The sequence below is a fragment of the Pseudoliparis swirei genome, chromosome 11 (genome assembly GCF_029220125.1).
Source record: "Pseudoliparis swirei isolate HS2019 ecotype Mariana Trench chromosome 11, NWPU_hadal_v1, whole genome shotgun sequence".
Lineage (NCBI taxonomy): Eukaryota > Metazoa > Chordata > Actinopteri > Perciformes > Liparidae > Pseudoliparis > Pseudoliparis swirei.
In genome coordinates, this window is record NC_079398.1 from 20,998,639 (window position 1) to 21,013,765 (window position 15,127).

General features: G+C 42.4%; 1 protein-coding gene across 5 annotated transcripts in view; it reads left to right on the forward strand.

Moving 5' to 3' along the window:
* zfyve26 (zinc finger, FYVE domain containing 26) overlaps positions 1 to 15,049 on the forward strand; it is a 32,095-nt gene extending 17,046 nt beyond the window's left edge. For 2 of the 5 annotated variants that reach the window (XM_056427221.1, XM_056427222.1), the window contains exons 26-44: positions 1,141 to 1,390; positions 1,688 to 1,786; positions 2,398 to 2,588; positions 2,757 to 2,896; positions 3,200 to 3,228; positions 3,388 to 3,524; positions 3,882 to 4,102; positions 5,262 to 5,409; positions 6,584 to 6,793; positions 8,402 to 8,617; positions 10,182 to 10,379; positions 10,699 to 10,779; positions 10,875 to 11,002; positions 11,147 to 11,321; positions 11,719 to 11,778; positions 12,004 to 12,186; positions 12,360 to 12,410; positions 12,975 to 13,183; positions 14,696 to 15,049. In XM_056427221.1, coding sequence (XP_056283196.1) covers positions 1,141 to 1,390; positions 1,688 to 1,786; positions 2,398 to 2,588; positions 2,757 to 2,896; positions 3,200 to 3,228; positions 3,388 to 3,524; positions 3,882 to 4,102; positions 5,262 to 5,409; positions 6,584 to 6,793; positions 8,402 to 8,617; positions 10,182 to 10,379; positions 10,699 to 10,779; positions 10,875 to 11,002; positions 11,147 to 11,321; positions 11,719 to 11,778; positions 12,004 to 12,186; positions 12,360 to 12,410; positions 12,975 to 13,183; positions 14,696 to 14,759 — 2,790 coding nt within the window. In that variant the 3' untranslated portion in view covers positions 14,760 to 15,049. Of the gene's footprint in view, positions 1 to 1,140; positions 1,391 to 1,687; positions 1,787 to 2,397; positions 2,589 to 2,756; positions 2,897 to 3,199; positions 3,229 to 3,387; positions 3,525 to 3,881; positions 4,103 to 5,261; positions 5,410 to 6,583; positions 6,794 to 8,401; positions 8,618 to 10,181; positions 10,380 to 10,698; positions 10,780 to 10,874; positions 11,003 to 11,146; positions 11,322 to 11,718; positions 11,779 to 12,003; positions 12,187 to 12,359; positions 12,411 to 12,974; positions 13,184 to 14,695 lie in introns of those variants that run through there. The other 3 variants (XM_056427223.1, XM_056427224.1, XM_056427225.1) reach the window with 3 other exon arrangements.
* Positions 15,050 to 15,127: the final 78 nt, after the last annotated feature.

A 15,127-nucleotide genomic window follows, 5' to 3' on the forward strand; every position in this document is an offset into this window, starting at 1 on the left:
TAAACGGATGTAACAGGGAATATCAAAATCCGTCGGAGTATGGTGAATATATGAATAGTTGCGTATGATGGTGATGATGGGAGTTGGCATGTGTATGGATGATGATGTGCAGGTAGTACCACCTGTAGAGTCATCAAATGAGAAGTAGAGTGTGAGAGTGTGTCGACCAACCTGTGAAAGAGAATAGTGAGATAAAGAGTCGTGAGAAAAGGTTTGATGTGTGATGTATAGTTATGTATGCAGTGATACAAGTAGTGGCCAGTGTATGTAGCAGTCTGCAGTGTGCAGTAGTTGATGATTCTGTTTCAGTTTCTGTGTGTGTGTTTTGTTGTGTTCAGCATAACCATATGTCATATGTCCAAGTGTGTTGATATAAACCACATAGCACGTTATGTCCATGTACAATTGCTTTGCAACATGTGGCATAATATTCAATGCCAAATCATTCTATATGCGAAGGTATGCATGCAATTGCTGCCCATTCTAGTTGAATGTGATGTGATATGTGATGTTATTTTAACCTTACATATTCTCGATCTCATTTTTTGATCTGTCCTTCCTGTTGCTCCTGGTGCTCTCTGTTGCCTTCTCCCCTGTTCATCTGGGTTGTTGCTCCTGAAGGCTCTGTCCTTTCCCGTTTTGATTTGTTCCTGAAGGGTTATTTGGGAGTTTTCTAAAATGGGATTGTCTTGTTTTCCAAATTTGTAAAAACTGAATTGAATTGAATTGTTAGGCAATGGGTTCAAGTTTTGCCATTCTCAAAAATACGAGGTCTAAATCTGGAGCTCTTCCGTGGTTCGGTGACACAACTCGGGCCTCGCAATGAGAATGCATAAAGGCTCAGCGTCAATAAGAGGCAAATAAATAACAGATCCTCCACAATATCTTGAAAGATTGAATGCTCACAAATGGTTTAAAGCAGACCAACTTTATCTCAGACCAACATCGTGCTTTTATTTCATCTCGTTGAGACGACTGCAACTCTCTCTATGGCTGCCTCAGTTTAATATCAATCTCACATCTCCTGCTTGAAGTTTTACTGGCATGACACGTAGAAACCATGTGGCCTTCAGGCTTATCTGCAGCTGCTACCAGTAATCTCTGTTGTTTTAACATCGGCGGATGTGTGTTACCCTCCAGGTGTTGCTGACTCTGCCCCCAGCGGCCAGGCAGGAGTACTTCCCGCTGCTGTCGGAGCCCATGCTGATGCTCGAGCAGCTGCTGATGAACCTGAAGGTGGACTGGGCAGACGTGGCGGTGAGAACCCTGCGGAGCCTCCTGGTCGGTCAGGAGGCCGGCTTCGGAGCCGAGGACATCGATAAGCTTCTGGCGAACTACGCCTGCAAGGCCCTCGACTTCCCCTGCACCCCGAGAGAGAGGTCCCGATCGGGTCAGTGCCGAGGGAGCGTCGCATGGTGACAGTCACACACACAAGCCGACGCGAAGCAATGTGTCATGTGTGTAACATACATAACACGCCTATAACTGAGACAAACGCATGCAATTGAACACGCGCTGACGAGGCCTTGGTTGTCCTCAGGTCACAGAGAATCTTTTATAAATCGTTCTTGGAATCAAAGTTTAAAAGGCAAAATGTCCTTGTGCTCCATACGTTGTTTTTCATATTCATGTTGTAGCACAGCCAGTTACCACAGCAACATGTGACAACATATTTGACTGCTTTCAGACTCTGTAATCAGCCTCCAGGATACCCTGACGCAATGTCCCGCCCTCGACAGCTGCTCCCTTTCGTTTAGTCGAATCGAATCTCCAGCAACCTCCTCAGGTGAGACATTTGCTTTTGTTTCACAGTAATAACATGAAACGCATATTGATCCACCATAAACAATTTCCCCCAAAGATTAGAGATATGTTCTTTCCCCAGGAAACATAAATATTTATTTTTAAAAATGCAAAAAAAAATTTTATAACTTTTTCTTTTGCATTTTCCACAAACAGATTTGTCCTTGACAGAGAAAAAAAAAAAATATATATACAACAAAATAAAATCGGCACACATCCATATCCATCCATATCCACATACACACCCGCCCAACATTCCCACCCATCCCCTCCCACATGTTTAAACTTATACATCTACCCTCCAAGAGTAGGACCCAATGAGGAGGGAGGGAAGGACCAAACAATCAAACTAAATACAACCAAATGATAAGCATTAAATACAAAACGAAATAACTAAAGAAAGGTAAAAGACATTAATGTGAAAAATAAAATAAAAAATAAACAAAGATTTATTTCATATCCAGATTTTTCATTTAAAAATAAATAAATTGTAATGGTGTTTCTTATGTGGATTCTGTGTTAAGTGTTCAACTATTTATTGAAGTTTGTGGTTTTAAAATTGTGATTTTCTTCCTTTCTTGTGTCGAACGGCAGGCAGCACCCCGACACACACATCCTCCTCCTCCAACAGCACGGACAGGGAGAATGATCGGAGCTCCGCGGGGAGAAAACGTTCCTCGTCTGCCAAGTTCCAGCCTCCCGAGCAAACCCCGGCCCGCAAAGACTGGGTCCCTGACACCAAGCAGGACGTGTGCATGGTCTGCCGGCGGGAGAGGTTCACCATGGTGAGCGGGTGATGCACTGAAGTTGTCATGAATCGAACAGAAAATACGTGTAAAAGTCGCAAACAAATTTCCCGCAAAAGAAAATGCGAGCCGTTCCCTCACATCAAACGACCTCGCCTCTGTACTTTAACGTTTCACAACCAAATGAGCGGTCTTTTGCTTTTTCAGTTCAACAGACGGCATCATTGTCGGAGATGCGGCCGCCTGGTTTGTCACGCGTGTTCAGAACATAAGATGCCGGTGGAGGGCTTCCCGGGAGACGAAGGCGTCAGAGTCTGTGACCATTGCTACGCCTACTTTCACCCAGAGTAAGACTCTAGGCAAAGAAACAACACAAACATGTGAAGGTTTATTGGACAACTTGTAGAACTCTACATTCTCTGTGCTTGACGGGTCAGTTACTGTCACTTACCTAGAATAAATATATACTATATTGGAAACTGGTACTTTTACAACAATTCAGTACAGTTTCAAGTATGTGACCTGAAAAATAATAAGATAATATTGGGGAAACCCTGTGAGAATACATGTATATTTATATGAAATCAGTGTGTTTTTTGACTTTTTTTTCAAATGTATTTGTGTTTTCTTTCTTTATTTCCTTCGTTCAGTTCTGACGATGAGCTGGAACCTGCTGAAGGTAAATTAAATAAAATCTGAAATTGCATGTGAACTTTTTACTCTTTGTTGTATCAGATTGAGAAGTTCCAGCTCCTCCTGCCACGTGAAATATCCAAAATGCAGTCGTTCTCAGCTGAGCTTTCACCCGGCCTCTCTCTGCTCGTCTGCCTTTGTGCAGTGGCTGGAAGCCCCGTGGTCACAGAGGAAGCTCTCGATGGGATGCTGCATCTGCCTGAAGTGGTCCAACGGCAGATCAAACTCAGCACGAACCCTGCAGAGAACCAGCTGCTGCAGAGCGAGTTCTACTATGAGCAGGTCGGTCATTTTCAACTCACTGCAGGCGGTTTGCACCAAACACTGTAACAATTCTACATCCCTTGAATGCTACTTTACTTAACATTATTTATTATTTTAATAATAGGTCATGAAAAGGTCAAAATCTTCTTTTTACTATAGCGCGGTACATTTTTATCCAATTGGCATGCAACTAATGCCAACATTTTGATAATTCAATGCCCAATCTTGTGATATGCGAAGGTATGCGCTCTACCGAGTGCCCATTCTAGTTTCTAAAGTGTTACACAGTTGACAGACCCCTACACTGATATATTCTGGTGTCTTCATAGTAGAATTAACCCACTAACACTAATGGTCTTTTCCTAAAACTCCCAGGCTCCCAGTTCCTACCTCTGCGTGTCGATCTTGACTCTGCACAATGACCAGGCGGCATGTGGTCATCAGCTCATCAGCCACTGCCGATCTCTGTCCTGTAAACTGACCAATCCAGAGGTGGACGCCTGCCTCCTCACCGACATCATGCGGCAGCTGCTCTTCAGCGCGAAGATGATGTTCGTGAAGGTCGGCCGCAGCCAGGACCTCGCCTTATGTGACAGGTGAGATGTCACCTGTTGTTTAAGTACACTGTGCCATCACTTATATGGTGGGAAAAGTGAGTGTGAGACAGCTTCTGATGGATATGAGTGCGACGCTATCTCTGGCTGTGGAGGAAAGGTGAGGTTTCAAAGCCTGGCAGTTGAGCATGTATATATTTGTTGGCATTTTCCTAAAGGTCTTCCAGGGCCACACAAATGTTTTCATTGGCTCTCCGCTCATGTTGGAATTGCCTCCAGCTTTTCTAGGAATTGTGTGATGCAACCAAACCTTGAACGAAACTAATAGTTGGCTGTCAATCATGTGCACTCTGTACATTCTCAAGTGTGAACAGGTTTTAAATCTACATTCACCTTCAAGGCTTTATCCACAAGACCCAAAGCACACTTCATTTGAACAGGGACAACACACCTTGTGAAGGTAGAATAATAAAATAAGAAGATTAGACATTAAATAACCACAGACTCACAACACTAGAAATGTAGCCCTTTGAACATAGAAGCTTATTTGTCGTCAGACAGATAGCCGATGAGTTTAGAGATTGACGAAGTTGTTATCGATAACATTTCAACAAAACCATCACATATTAATTTTTTGCCACCTGACAGATAGAAATTCAATACTCATCTTTACTCTCTCACACTTTGGCTTCTCGATGGTCAACTTCAGAAACCTGTGAGTGTAAAAGCAAATCGATGAGCTGAAGAGGCTCATGAAGCTCAGGAGAGCTGAATTTTCAAGGACATTTGTGAAATTACTTCCAACTGATCGAAACATAATGATACCGATTGCATTATCCTATGTGTCACTAATCGGGGCTCGTACGGTCATGGAAAACCTGGAAAAGTCATGGAACTTTTAAATGATTATTTCCAGTCCTGGACAAGTTTTTGGGAAAAGTCATGGAAATGTGTTATCTTCATATGTTCATTTACGCAGTTTGATTAAAAGAATACGCTTTTATATAAATAGTTATTCTTTTAATTTTCTTTTAATTGTGTCATTTGGTATACTCATGGAAATTCGGTTTAAAATCATTGTAATCCATGGGTCAACATGTGTATGAACCCTGACTAATGCAGAGTGATCGCTGGCCTTCTTCCTCTCATCCGTCTCACACACAACTCATGTTTTATTTTATTTTATTCTCTCTTTCCACAGTTACATCAGCAAAGTGGACGTGCTCAAAATTCTCGTGACGGCCAATTACAAATTCATCCCTTCTCTGGATGACATCCTGGAGACTTCTGCTGTCACACGTCTCCGGAACCAGCTGTTGGAGGCGGAGCACTACCAGTTAGCAGTGGAGGTGAGGCAATCTGCGGTTCATTTAAATAACATTTTAAAATGTTGTAATTTCAGTTATTGTCATGCTTCATCACACCATACCCAACTCTCCAGGGCTCTGTTTCATAAGTCGGCCTGTATAACCCCGTTGTTCTTCTGTTGTGTAAACTTCAGTCATAAACATCTCATTTAATGAGTAGAGCAGTGTCCCTTCGAGGCTATTCAAAGAGCAACTGAAACTGGGCACTTCGCAGATGATGGAAATCAGGCTCCAGATGCGCGTGAATTAAGTTTAACAATATTTAATGGAAAGAAGTGTAAACAAACAATTAAGGCTCAGGATCGTGGGTTTCGTGGTGATCCGGGCTCCTCAGGAGCCAGCCTCGAAGGACCCGAGTCAAGACCAAATATGGACGATATTTCTCCAGTACAGAGTATTAGTCCCAAAATCAGCCAATCCCGTACTTTTCGAAGGTGAGTCCATCCTCTAACACCTTCCTGTTGGATGAAAGTCCCGCTATCAAAATGGAGGGGTCAAATGTCATGACGGTCAAAACGTCACTTCCGGTCAAGTCGCTAGACAAGTATTTTCACAATAAAAGTCCCGTCTGATATTGTCCGCATTAAAGTCACTTCACGGGTTTCAACCGGCTTCGACAATCTGAATTACTAAACTAACATTCACTCACATGCTACATACATTCATTATTTCCATTTGCATAGAGTAGACAGTACCCCTATGCTTTACAACACATTAACAACAATATCAATATTCTCCCTAATATTTCCTATTATAATATCTTTCTATATGTATTAATTTCAAGCATTAGACTTCCTCTGTACATGTGCATAATCAAACTAAACTATTACAACCTAACACTATTCAAAGAGCAATATTTAGTATAAGGAAGTGTCCTCATGAAACACTGCTGTAGGATTGTTAAGTATGTGTAAATGCGTATAAATCCATAAATCAGTGTTAGCAACATGATTTATTTTTTCATGGTGGTAAAACAGCAGTCAGATCATAGTGCACAAAAACATTCATGTAGTTAGGCAACTTATTAACGAACCATTTACCATGGTTGATAAGCATTAACCAGCTCAACCAGATTAATGGTTCAAATGAGATGAATGTCGACACGTAAACTCCGCAGCTGTTCTCATTGAGACTGGTTGCTTGTCTTTATTTCCAGGTGTCTACCAAGAGCGGCCTGGACACTGGCGGCGTGTGGCAGGCGTGGGGGATGGCGTCTCTCAAGGCTGGCAACCTTTCTGGAGCGAGGGAGAAGTTTGCCCGCTTCCTGAAGGCTCCGGTGGATCGCAACCAGCTCAACAAGGGTCCGCTACTGCTGCAGGAGGTGGTCCAGCACCTGGAGAACACTGTGCAACCCGGTCTGGCCACGGTAGGAAAATGTCTTTATCTCTGCCGCCTGCAGGGACTTGCTCCCATCGGAGGCCTCGACCGTAACGCATCGGTATGCGCCGCGCCGTGCGTGTGCGCTACTCTTTAAACGAGTTTAGACATTTCCCAACGTGCACCTCTTTGGCACAAACTGAGTGCAAAGACATTATACAAGTGAGAGAGTAACACCTATTTAATCAACAGCCACCACTACAATAAGCTATATCTTATTAACCCTCCTGTGATCTTTGGGGTCAATTTGACCCCATTCAATGTTCTCTAAACAAATTACTAACATCAGTTTTTTTGCTTCACATTCCATGACTTTTCCTAATTTATTGGGGGGAACTGGGGGGTAAAATTCAAATGGTATGTTTTTCATTGTCATCAGTACACAACTTGTTTGTCAGTTGTTAGGGTGGGTGATATTATATATAAAAATATGTACTTAAAGTAATATAAAACAAAAAAAACAAAAAAAGTTTCGCAAAGTTGAGGTCCAGGATCATCATTTTTTAATTAATATTCGTATTTATTCATCGCCAGATACAAGTATTGTATCTGGGGGGGGGTTTTTATTTTATTTTAATTAGCTTTAGTTTAAACACAACAAAAGTCAACAATCAAACACACAAAACTTGGGAAAAATATATTTTTTGGAATATTTAATTAATGGGTTTATTAATGAACCCCATTGAGTAAAAGGGTATGTTGGGTATGTAGGTTTGACACAGGAGGGTTAAACTAGAATGAATTACATGTGGGGAAAACATTTCTTACCCTTACTTGTGTGTGTATGTCCTTTTTTTTTGTCACTTACATTTTTTTATTTGTTCAGTGATATAAACATAAAACAAGTATAAAAATGTCAGACATAAACATAAACATATATATACACACACATATACATACCCCTACACCCAGACACACACACACACATACATACATATATATTTACATATACACACATACATATACACACGCATACATATACACACATACCCTCCCCCACCTCCAAAAAAACCCCCAACAACAATAAAAAACAACAAAAAGACAACAACAACAAATAGCAACCCCGGCACCCCCTTAACCCTCCTGTTACCTTTATATTTACTGACATATTTTACCCTCGGGGTCAATTTGACCCCAGCAACTAAAACCTCCAGAAAATTATTTGAATTAATATTGTTTTCCAAGTTTAAGTGTGAGGTACTTTATGTTTGTTTGTTGACTACCTAAATAGCCCTTGAAATACATAAAAAAGTTGATATTTCTTATATGTTTGACACAGTGAAAAACAGCCTGGGGTCAAATTGACCCCAAAGAACACCGACATTAAACATTGAATGGGGTCAAATTGACCCTAAGGTAACAGCAGGGTTAATTATCTTTTACTTGTAAGTGTGTACACACCACCCTGCATCTGTATTTGCAATCCCCTCAAAATCCAAATCTTACCCCTGAGTATTTGACCCCTCCTCTAATTTGTAATGAAAGCCATCAGTCTTTTCCATGCTTGGTCAGTTTGGCTTGAACTGTTCTTCACAAAAGCAGCCGTTTCCGTCATGCGTGTATATCCTTGACCTTTTGTGCGTCGTTTGTGCGTCAGCCTCTCGGCGAGGACATCTTGGCGTCCCTGCGGGAGCTGGAGGACGTCCTGCGCGAAGCCGCTCCCGTGGATCGACCCGAAGGTCCGACGCAGAGAAGCCACCACCACCAGGAGTGTCTCTACTACCTGAACACATACGGCACGCACGCGGCGCTGATCGGCTTCTACATGCGTCACGACTGCGTCACGGAGGCTCTGACGTACCTGCTCAACAAGGCGAGGCGAAGTTGTGGTTAATGGCGTTCAAACACGCTTCGAGGTTTTAAATAGATGCGTTTCATTGAATTGACTTTGACGGAGAACTACACGGTACCGGGAAATGTTATCGTCATCCTCTTTTGTTATTTAGCTTATTCCAGTCTTTTTAAGCCGGAATGCCGAATATCGTAAAGCGGAACGTATCTTTTTATTACCTTCGCATTGAAAATGCGGAAGGTAATGTTTTGATCGCCATTTATTTATTTATTTATTTGCGTGTTACTCGCATAACTCAAAAAGTATTAAACCGAATCGCATGAAATTTGGTGGGATGATTGGGTATTATCCGGGGACCATTTGATTAGATTTTGGGATCGATCGGGTCAAAAGTCAAGGTCAAGGTCATGAAAAGGTCAAAATCTTCTTTTTACCATAGCACGGTCAATTTCTATCCAATTGGCATGTAACTAATGCCAAAATGTTCATAATCCAATGCCCAATCTTGTGATATGCGAAGGTATGCGCTCTACCGAGTGCCCGTTCTAGTTTTAAATAATGTATTCCTTCGAGAAGAGGCACAGTTATAGAGTCACAAGGAGTCTGAAGAAGAGAACATTTAAAGAGAAGAAGTCACAAGGAGTTGTATAGGTTGTGAACAAGGATGGGGCGTTCTAGGACAGTGACAGACAGAAGTGCTGCTCGGTTGGTGGCGTGGTCCCAAGACAGACAGATATATATACGCCACGGGCGTTGTAGAGCGGGTCTATACATAAGCACGTGCTCAACTCTTGGAAAACCTGCAGGCTTGACACTGTTTTTGTGCATAGTCCGAACCATCCTCCTGAACTGTGCAGAGCAGCGGTGAGGGAGGGAACCAGACCCGAGGGAGGCCCGACAGCAAGACCAACACGATTAGTTCCTGTGGATGGGTCATGTGAGGCGGACCCATCGACATGGAGCATGAGGTCGCGGTTAGACAAAGAGGTTTCAGAGAGGTTCAGGCGAGGAGTGCACAGAACTTGGAGCTCTGCCAACACGTTAAGCTCCTCGCCATCCCTCAGGTCCTGGAGGATAAGATGCAGGGTTAAGAACATTGCCACGTTTACGAGTTACATTTGATAAGTCGAGGTGTGATAACCGAGTCAACTTGTGGAGGACCATGATGACCAAAACAAAGACTTACCTTTTTGTAGTACAAACTGTACCTCGGGGAGGATTGCTTCATGTCCAAGGTGGTTGAAGCGGGTCTCTGTGTCTGCTTGAAACACGGCTCCTGTGCGGGGGAGGCAATCAAAAGGTCCTCATTATATTACAAGCGGTTTGTAACTGCCTTATTGAAGAGGGCGGGTGACTCCCAGGAGCCCTGACAGAGGCGAGTAAATGTATATGGTCTACTGTTGGAATTAAAAACAAAACCAAATGGACTGTCTGGGTTCAAAGGGACACTGAAAAATGCATTTGAGAGGTCAACGACAGAAAAACCATGTTTTCTTCTTCTTGTTTGTGTTCTTCTTGTTCTTCTTCTAAGGGGGATATTTTACATATGTTTAACACGTGTTTTGGGGCTTTCCTCGTTGCTCAGGAGTGCCCAGACGAGGTTTTTGTAGAGGGTGTGTTGCAGCCCTGTCTGGAGCGGGGCCGGCTGGGCATGCTGCAGGGCATCCTGGAAAAACTTGACCCTGGACAGGACTCGTGCAGCCGCTACCTCATCGCCTCCTGCCAGTTCCTGCAGCGGCGGGGATACTACAACACTCTCTACCAGCTCCAGCAGTTCATGATGGTTAGTTAGACTCTTTAATGCTTTAAAAGAAATCTCATGAGGTTGATTTACGTCAAGCCAGGAAAATTAACAAAGGTCCATGCTCTGTGGCTTAACTCCAACTGACAAAAATATTTAATTTTAAATATATATATATATTTATTTATTTATATATATATTATTTTTTAATAATGGCAAAAATGCCCAAAGAATTCCCCAACATATTTTATATTTGTTTTAAATTCATAATGTTATATCGGAGATTGATGTTGTGGTGTTATATTTTTTAGAGATAATTAAAAATGCTCCTTGTCATGTAAAATGTTGTCTACCTGGACAGGATCAGGTGCGGGCGGCCATGACCTGTATCCGATTCTTCACTCATGGAGCCAGTTCGTACCTCAAACTGGGAGAACAGCAGGTGTATAGGCAGCTTGCAAAACTTTAACAAAAATAAAATAATTCCCTTCCCATATGAGAAAGTTGATCTTGACCTTTGAACTTGACCTTGTACAGCGCTGGCTGGTCAGAGCCAAAGAGCACCTGAGGACATACCTCCAGGAGCAACAAGGTCGGGGAGCTGGAAGGAAAAGATCTCAGGTCAACTCGTTCAGGAAGATGATGTCGTCCAGTGACGTGTCCAGGTTATTTAATACATCTATATTCGATTTTATAGTAATAATATTATTAGTATTATTACTACAACTTTGGATTCACATATGTTTTGCCAGCTATCAAATAGACTTTTCTTTTTTCTAAGTATGGACCTGTCCTGCCTTATTTTGTAGGCATATGAACACGATTGAGCTTCAGCTGGAGGTGACCCGTTTCCTGCAGCGCTGCGAGAGCGCGGCCGCCTCCAAGGCGCCAAAGACCAGTACGCCTTCCCCCGAGTCCCCTGGATCCAGCCCCCCGCCCACACTGTTTGGAGGAAGCCCCATGAAAGTCGAGGTTGCCTGCAAAGTGAGGATCCGGTTGTGATTATCCCAGAACTTGACTTCGTCTTTCGAAAGTGGATTATAGATTTTTAAGTTTGTTAAAATGGCACGCGACCTTATTGACCTTAATGATTCATGCGTTAAATCCCTGGATCAGAGATCTGGGAGTACATATATTTCAAGGTACTATTAAATATTTGTTTAAAGGGTATCAACTCCGTTTTGAATGTTTAATCCAAAGTTTTTTACTGCGCTTTGAATGATTAAAATAAATGTATTAAGAACTAATGTCTATATAATGTTAAATATTTAAGGCCTGATTATTTTCTGTGTTTCATGCATATTATATATATATATATGAACATACTATCAAGCATGTGTTCTTAAAATAGGTAATATATCTTTAATTTTTGTCATTGCAGGTGATGCTTGGAGGCAAAAACATAGAAGAAGGTTTTGGCATTGCATATCGAGTCATACAGGTGTGTGGGTGTGTGTGTGTGTGTGTGTGTCCGTTTCCATTTGCCCGTCAGTGATGGCAGATTAAATAGATTTTCTTTCGTCGTCTCGCATTAGAACATTCCGAGTCAGCTTTCATGAACTGTTTCACTAAAAAACGAACAAAAGACACACGAATACCTTCTTCTGGGAAGTGTATTTCAGTGTAACAGTTGTTTGAAAGTGTTCGCCCTCTCTTCCTGCCTCAGGACTTCCAGCTGGAGGCCCAGGCCGTGTACGTGCGGGCCGGCCAAAGGCTCGTCCGCCAGAGGCAGTACGGCGCCGTGCGGCAGCTGCTCAAGTGCGTCGGTGAATCGGGCACCGCCACCAAGAACGACTGCGACGCCCTCATCCTCAGCTGCGTCTCCATCGCCGATAAGGTACCGGCTGACGTGAGTACGGACATGGAAGAGGCTCCCGAGTGTCCTCTGATCACCGATCACGGCCGTGACGTGGCTCCGTGATGTCGGCTCTGTGTCTTTTATTTCCCGAGCGCAAAGTGCTTGCAGGCGATTTCCAGCACGTGGGTCATGAAGACTTTTTGCTGTCCTTTCTCTAAATTTAGGCCAAGGAGCTGGAGAGTCTCATTCTGGAGACCAAGAGCACAGAGAGCAAGGTAGTGTATCGCATGTTATTATGCTCTGATAGACACTGTATCATTTTAAATAGATATCAGAATCAGTAACTTCTTTTAAATCACTTCTTAAAACCCATTTTTATAGAACCGCTTTTAAGTGAGCTAGTCTTTTTATGCAGAACATTGGTTCCCCTAATTTAGTTGTCTGCTTTTAATTTATTTGGTTTTTAATTTACTTTTTTATTTTCCATTTAATTTTTTATTTTAATATATACTTTTGAATGTAATATTGGTTTCTTGCCATTCCACTTGTTTTGCTTTGACTCTCTGTGGAGCACTTTGTAAACATTGTTTTTAAAGGTGCTATATAAATAAAGTTATTATTATATTATTATTATTATATCAAAGTCACAATGGCCTCGTTCTCGGGTCATCCTGAACTTTTGCATATTCGTATTCTCGCCCCCACACTAGAATGAATTGCCCGAGAATGTCAAAGCAACAACAAGAACATTCTCTTCTGAAATCAGTGCTCGTTGTTGTGCAGACGGTTGTATCAAAGAAGAAATACTCTGTGCTCTCCCTCTCCTCCCACGCCTGCAGATCAAAGCCTACCTGCTGTGCAGTAAGCTGAGACCCGCGTACCTGCTGGCGGTGAAGCTGGAGCCGAGCCGAGCGGGTCCGTTGGTCCGGGAGGTCCTCCAGGCCGCCGAGGGAGCGCAGGACTCCGTGATGCAAAACATCTGTGGCCAGTGGCTGTCCGAACACCTCGGCAAGTCGTCCCAGCAGCGCCAGAGCCGACCCAATGCCAGGTAAAGGCGCACCGAGGGATTACGCCAACGGCACTTGAAGACGAACGAGCCCCCGAAATAAGAGGATCCAGGGTTTCTAATGTTGCACGGTTCTAGAAACGTGTGGGGAGGTGGAGCGTTGGTCAGCCTCCTGAAACCTATGCGTGCACACTGTGTGTAAAGCTGTTGGACATGTTACACGTGTTTCTAATAATTGAAATGCAGCACGCTAACATGGGTCCGAGGGGTTCAAAAAGATCTTGGTGTCTAAGCTTCAAAGTTCACTAAATTATTAGAATGACGGGGTTTTTTTTTTTTTTTTTAAACCTCCCAAGTATTTAAATTCTCCTCTCGCTACAGTTATGCACAGATGAACCAGAGCCTGTGGACATGTGACGTAGCTTTTAGGTGTGGTAATGTGTTGTTGATACTGTTAACTTGACACAGGCGAGAAGCTTTCAACGGGAGAGGTCAGTGAAACACTTTTATATTTTAGTGGAAGCATCTAGAAACCCTGACGATCGGTTACTTGTCATGTTTGTGCGGCCTTCCTGTCCTTAAAACTGACAAATCACCACCGTGCTTTATTTCCATTCTGGGAAATATTTTGCTACTGGACCGGAGTTACTGGACCGAAGGGACAACAACTGTTGCAGAACTGCAACTTAAACCAGGATAGTCGTTCTGACACAATATAATATCTCTTCTAGAACTCCGTATTTGTCTAAGATTAATCTCCTCTTACAGCCAAAAGGGAAAATATCTTCTCCGGCGAGCCTGTGCTTTTTTATTAATTATATTTATGTGTCCTCAATGTGAATTTAGATGTAAATGTAATTAGTTGTCCTTCAGCCAGAACAATACATTGAAACCTTGAAATAACTGGAAAATTAAGTTTCTTGTTGTTGTAATCTTGATGAAGCCGTTTACCCGTTTTAGCTGATATTGTAGAGCACATTTTAAGGCCGGCGTTCGGTACATATTCCCTTTTGGTCACGGGGAATTAATATCAAACAAACGTTGAGGTATTTTACGGCATTAAAAAAGATGTAGAGAAATTCACAAGAAAGTAAAAGTTCTCGGTTGGATAAAGAAAGGGACCGACCCACTTATAGATCATGATGAAGTAGAATTTGATCCTGAATATGAATTCATTAGTTGTGTGTCTCATCTTGTGTCTCCTGTTTTGGAAATGAGTGCTAATTTTAAACCAGACATTTCACTTTGTTTTTGTGGCCTGACGAATAACTATAACTTATATAAATCCACAATGATTAGCTTACACGGATAATCGATCAAATGATGTTTAAAAAGGGAATTCACTTTTGCCATGTCACTTTTTTTCATGTTTAATTTAGTTTGTTGCATATTTTGTTCACTAAGAAACACCCTGGCCGAATCCAGATGCCGACGCGAACGCATTGGGACCATAAAACATGTTTTTAGTTTATTTATGTGAAAATCACCGATGTTGCTGAAGCTGCCTTTTTTTTTTTTTTACGGATCCAACTCTTGACGACATGGTCTTCAAAGTCTCTATTTCGAGCAGAACCCGTGTCGTCCCTTCGTCTCGCTTCCCTGTGCTGCACTCGTCTGATGACCGAGACGGACGGATCCTCTTGAGTCGTGTCAATCGGCCAAGAGATGCCGTGAAGTCGCTGTTGACGTTCCTGCACTCTAATCCTCCTGAACTCTGACTGTTGTCTCATTGCTGCCGCACTTTATACTTGTCGAGTTTCACAAAAATACACCTTTTGGTAAAACATTGTAAAATATGTAATACAGTAACTGCTTTCACGACGCAGGGACTAATGATTCTGAAATGTAATTGATTTCTTCATCCCTTGTAAAAATGAAATGAAATAATAAAAACAATGTACAATATGATTGAGCATAGAGCGGCCACGTTTCTTGAAATGAAAGGGAAAGTTTGACATGCGCTCATTTATTACCTTCGCATTGAAA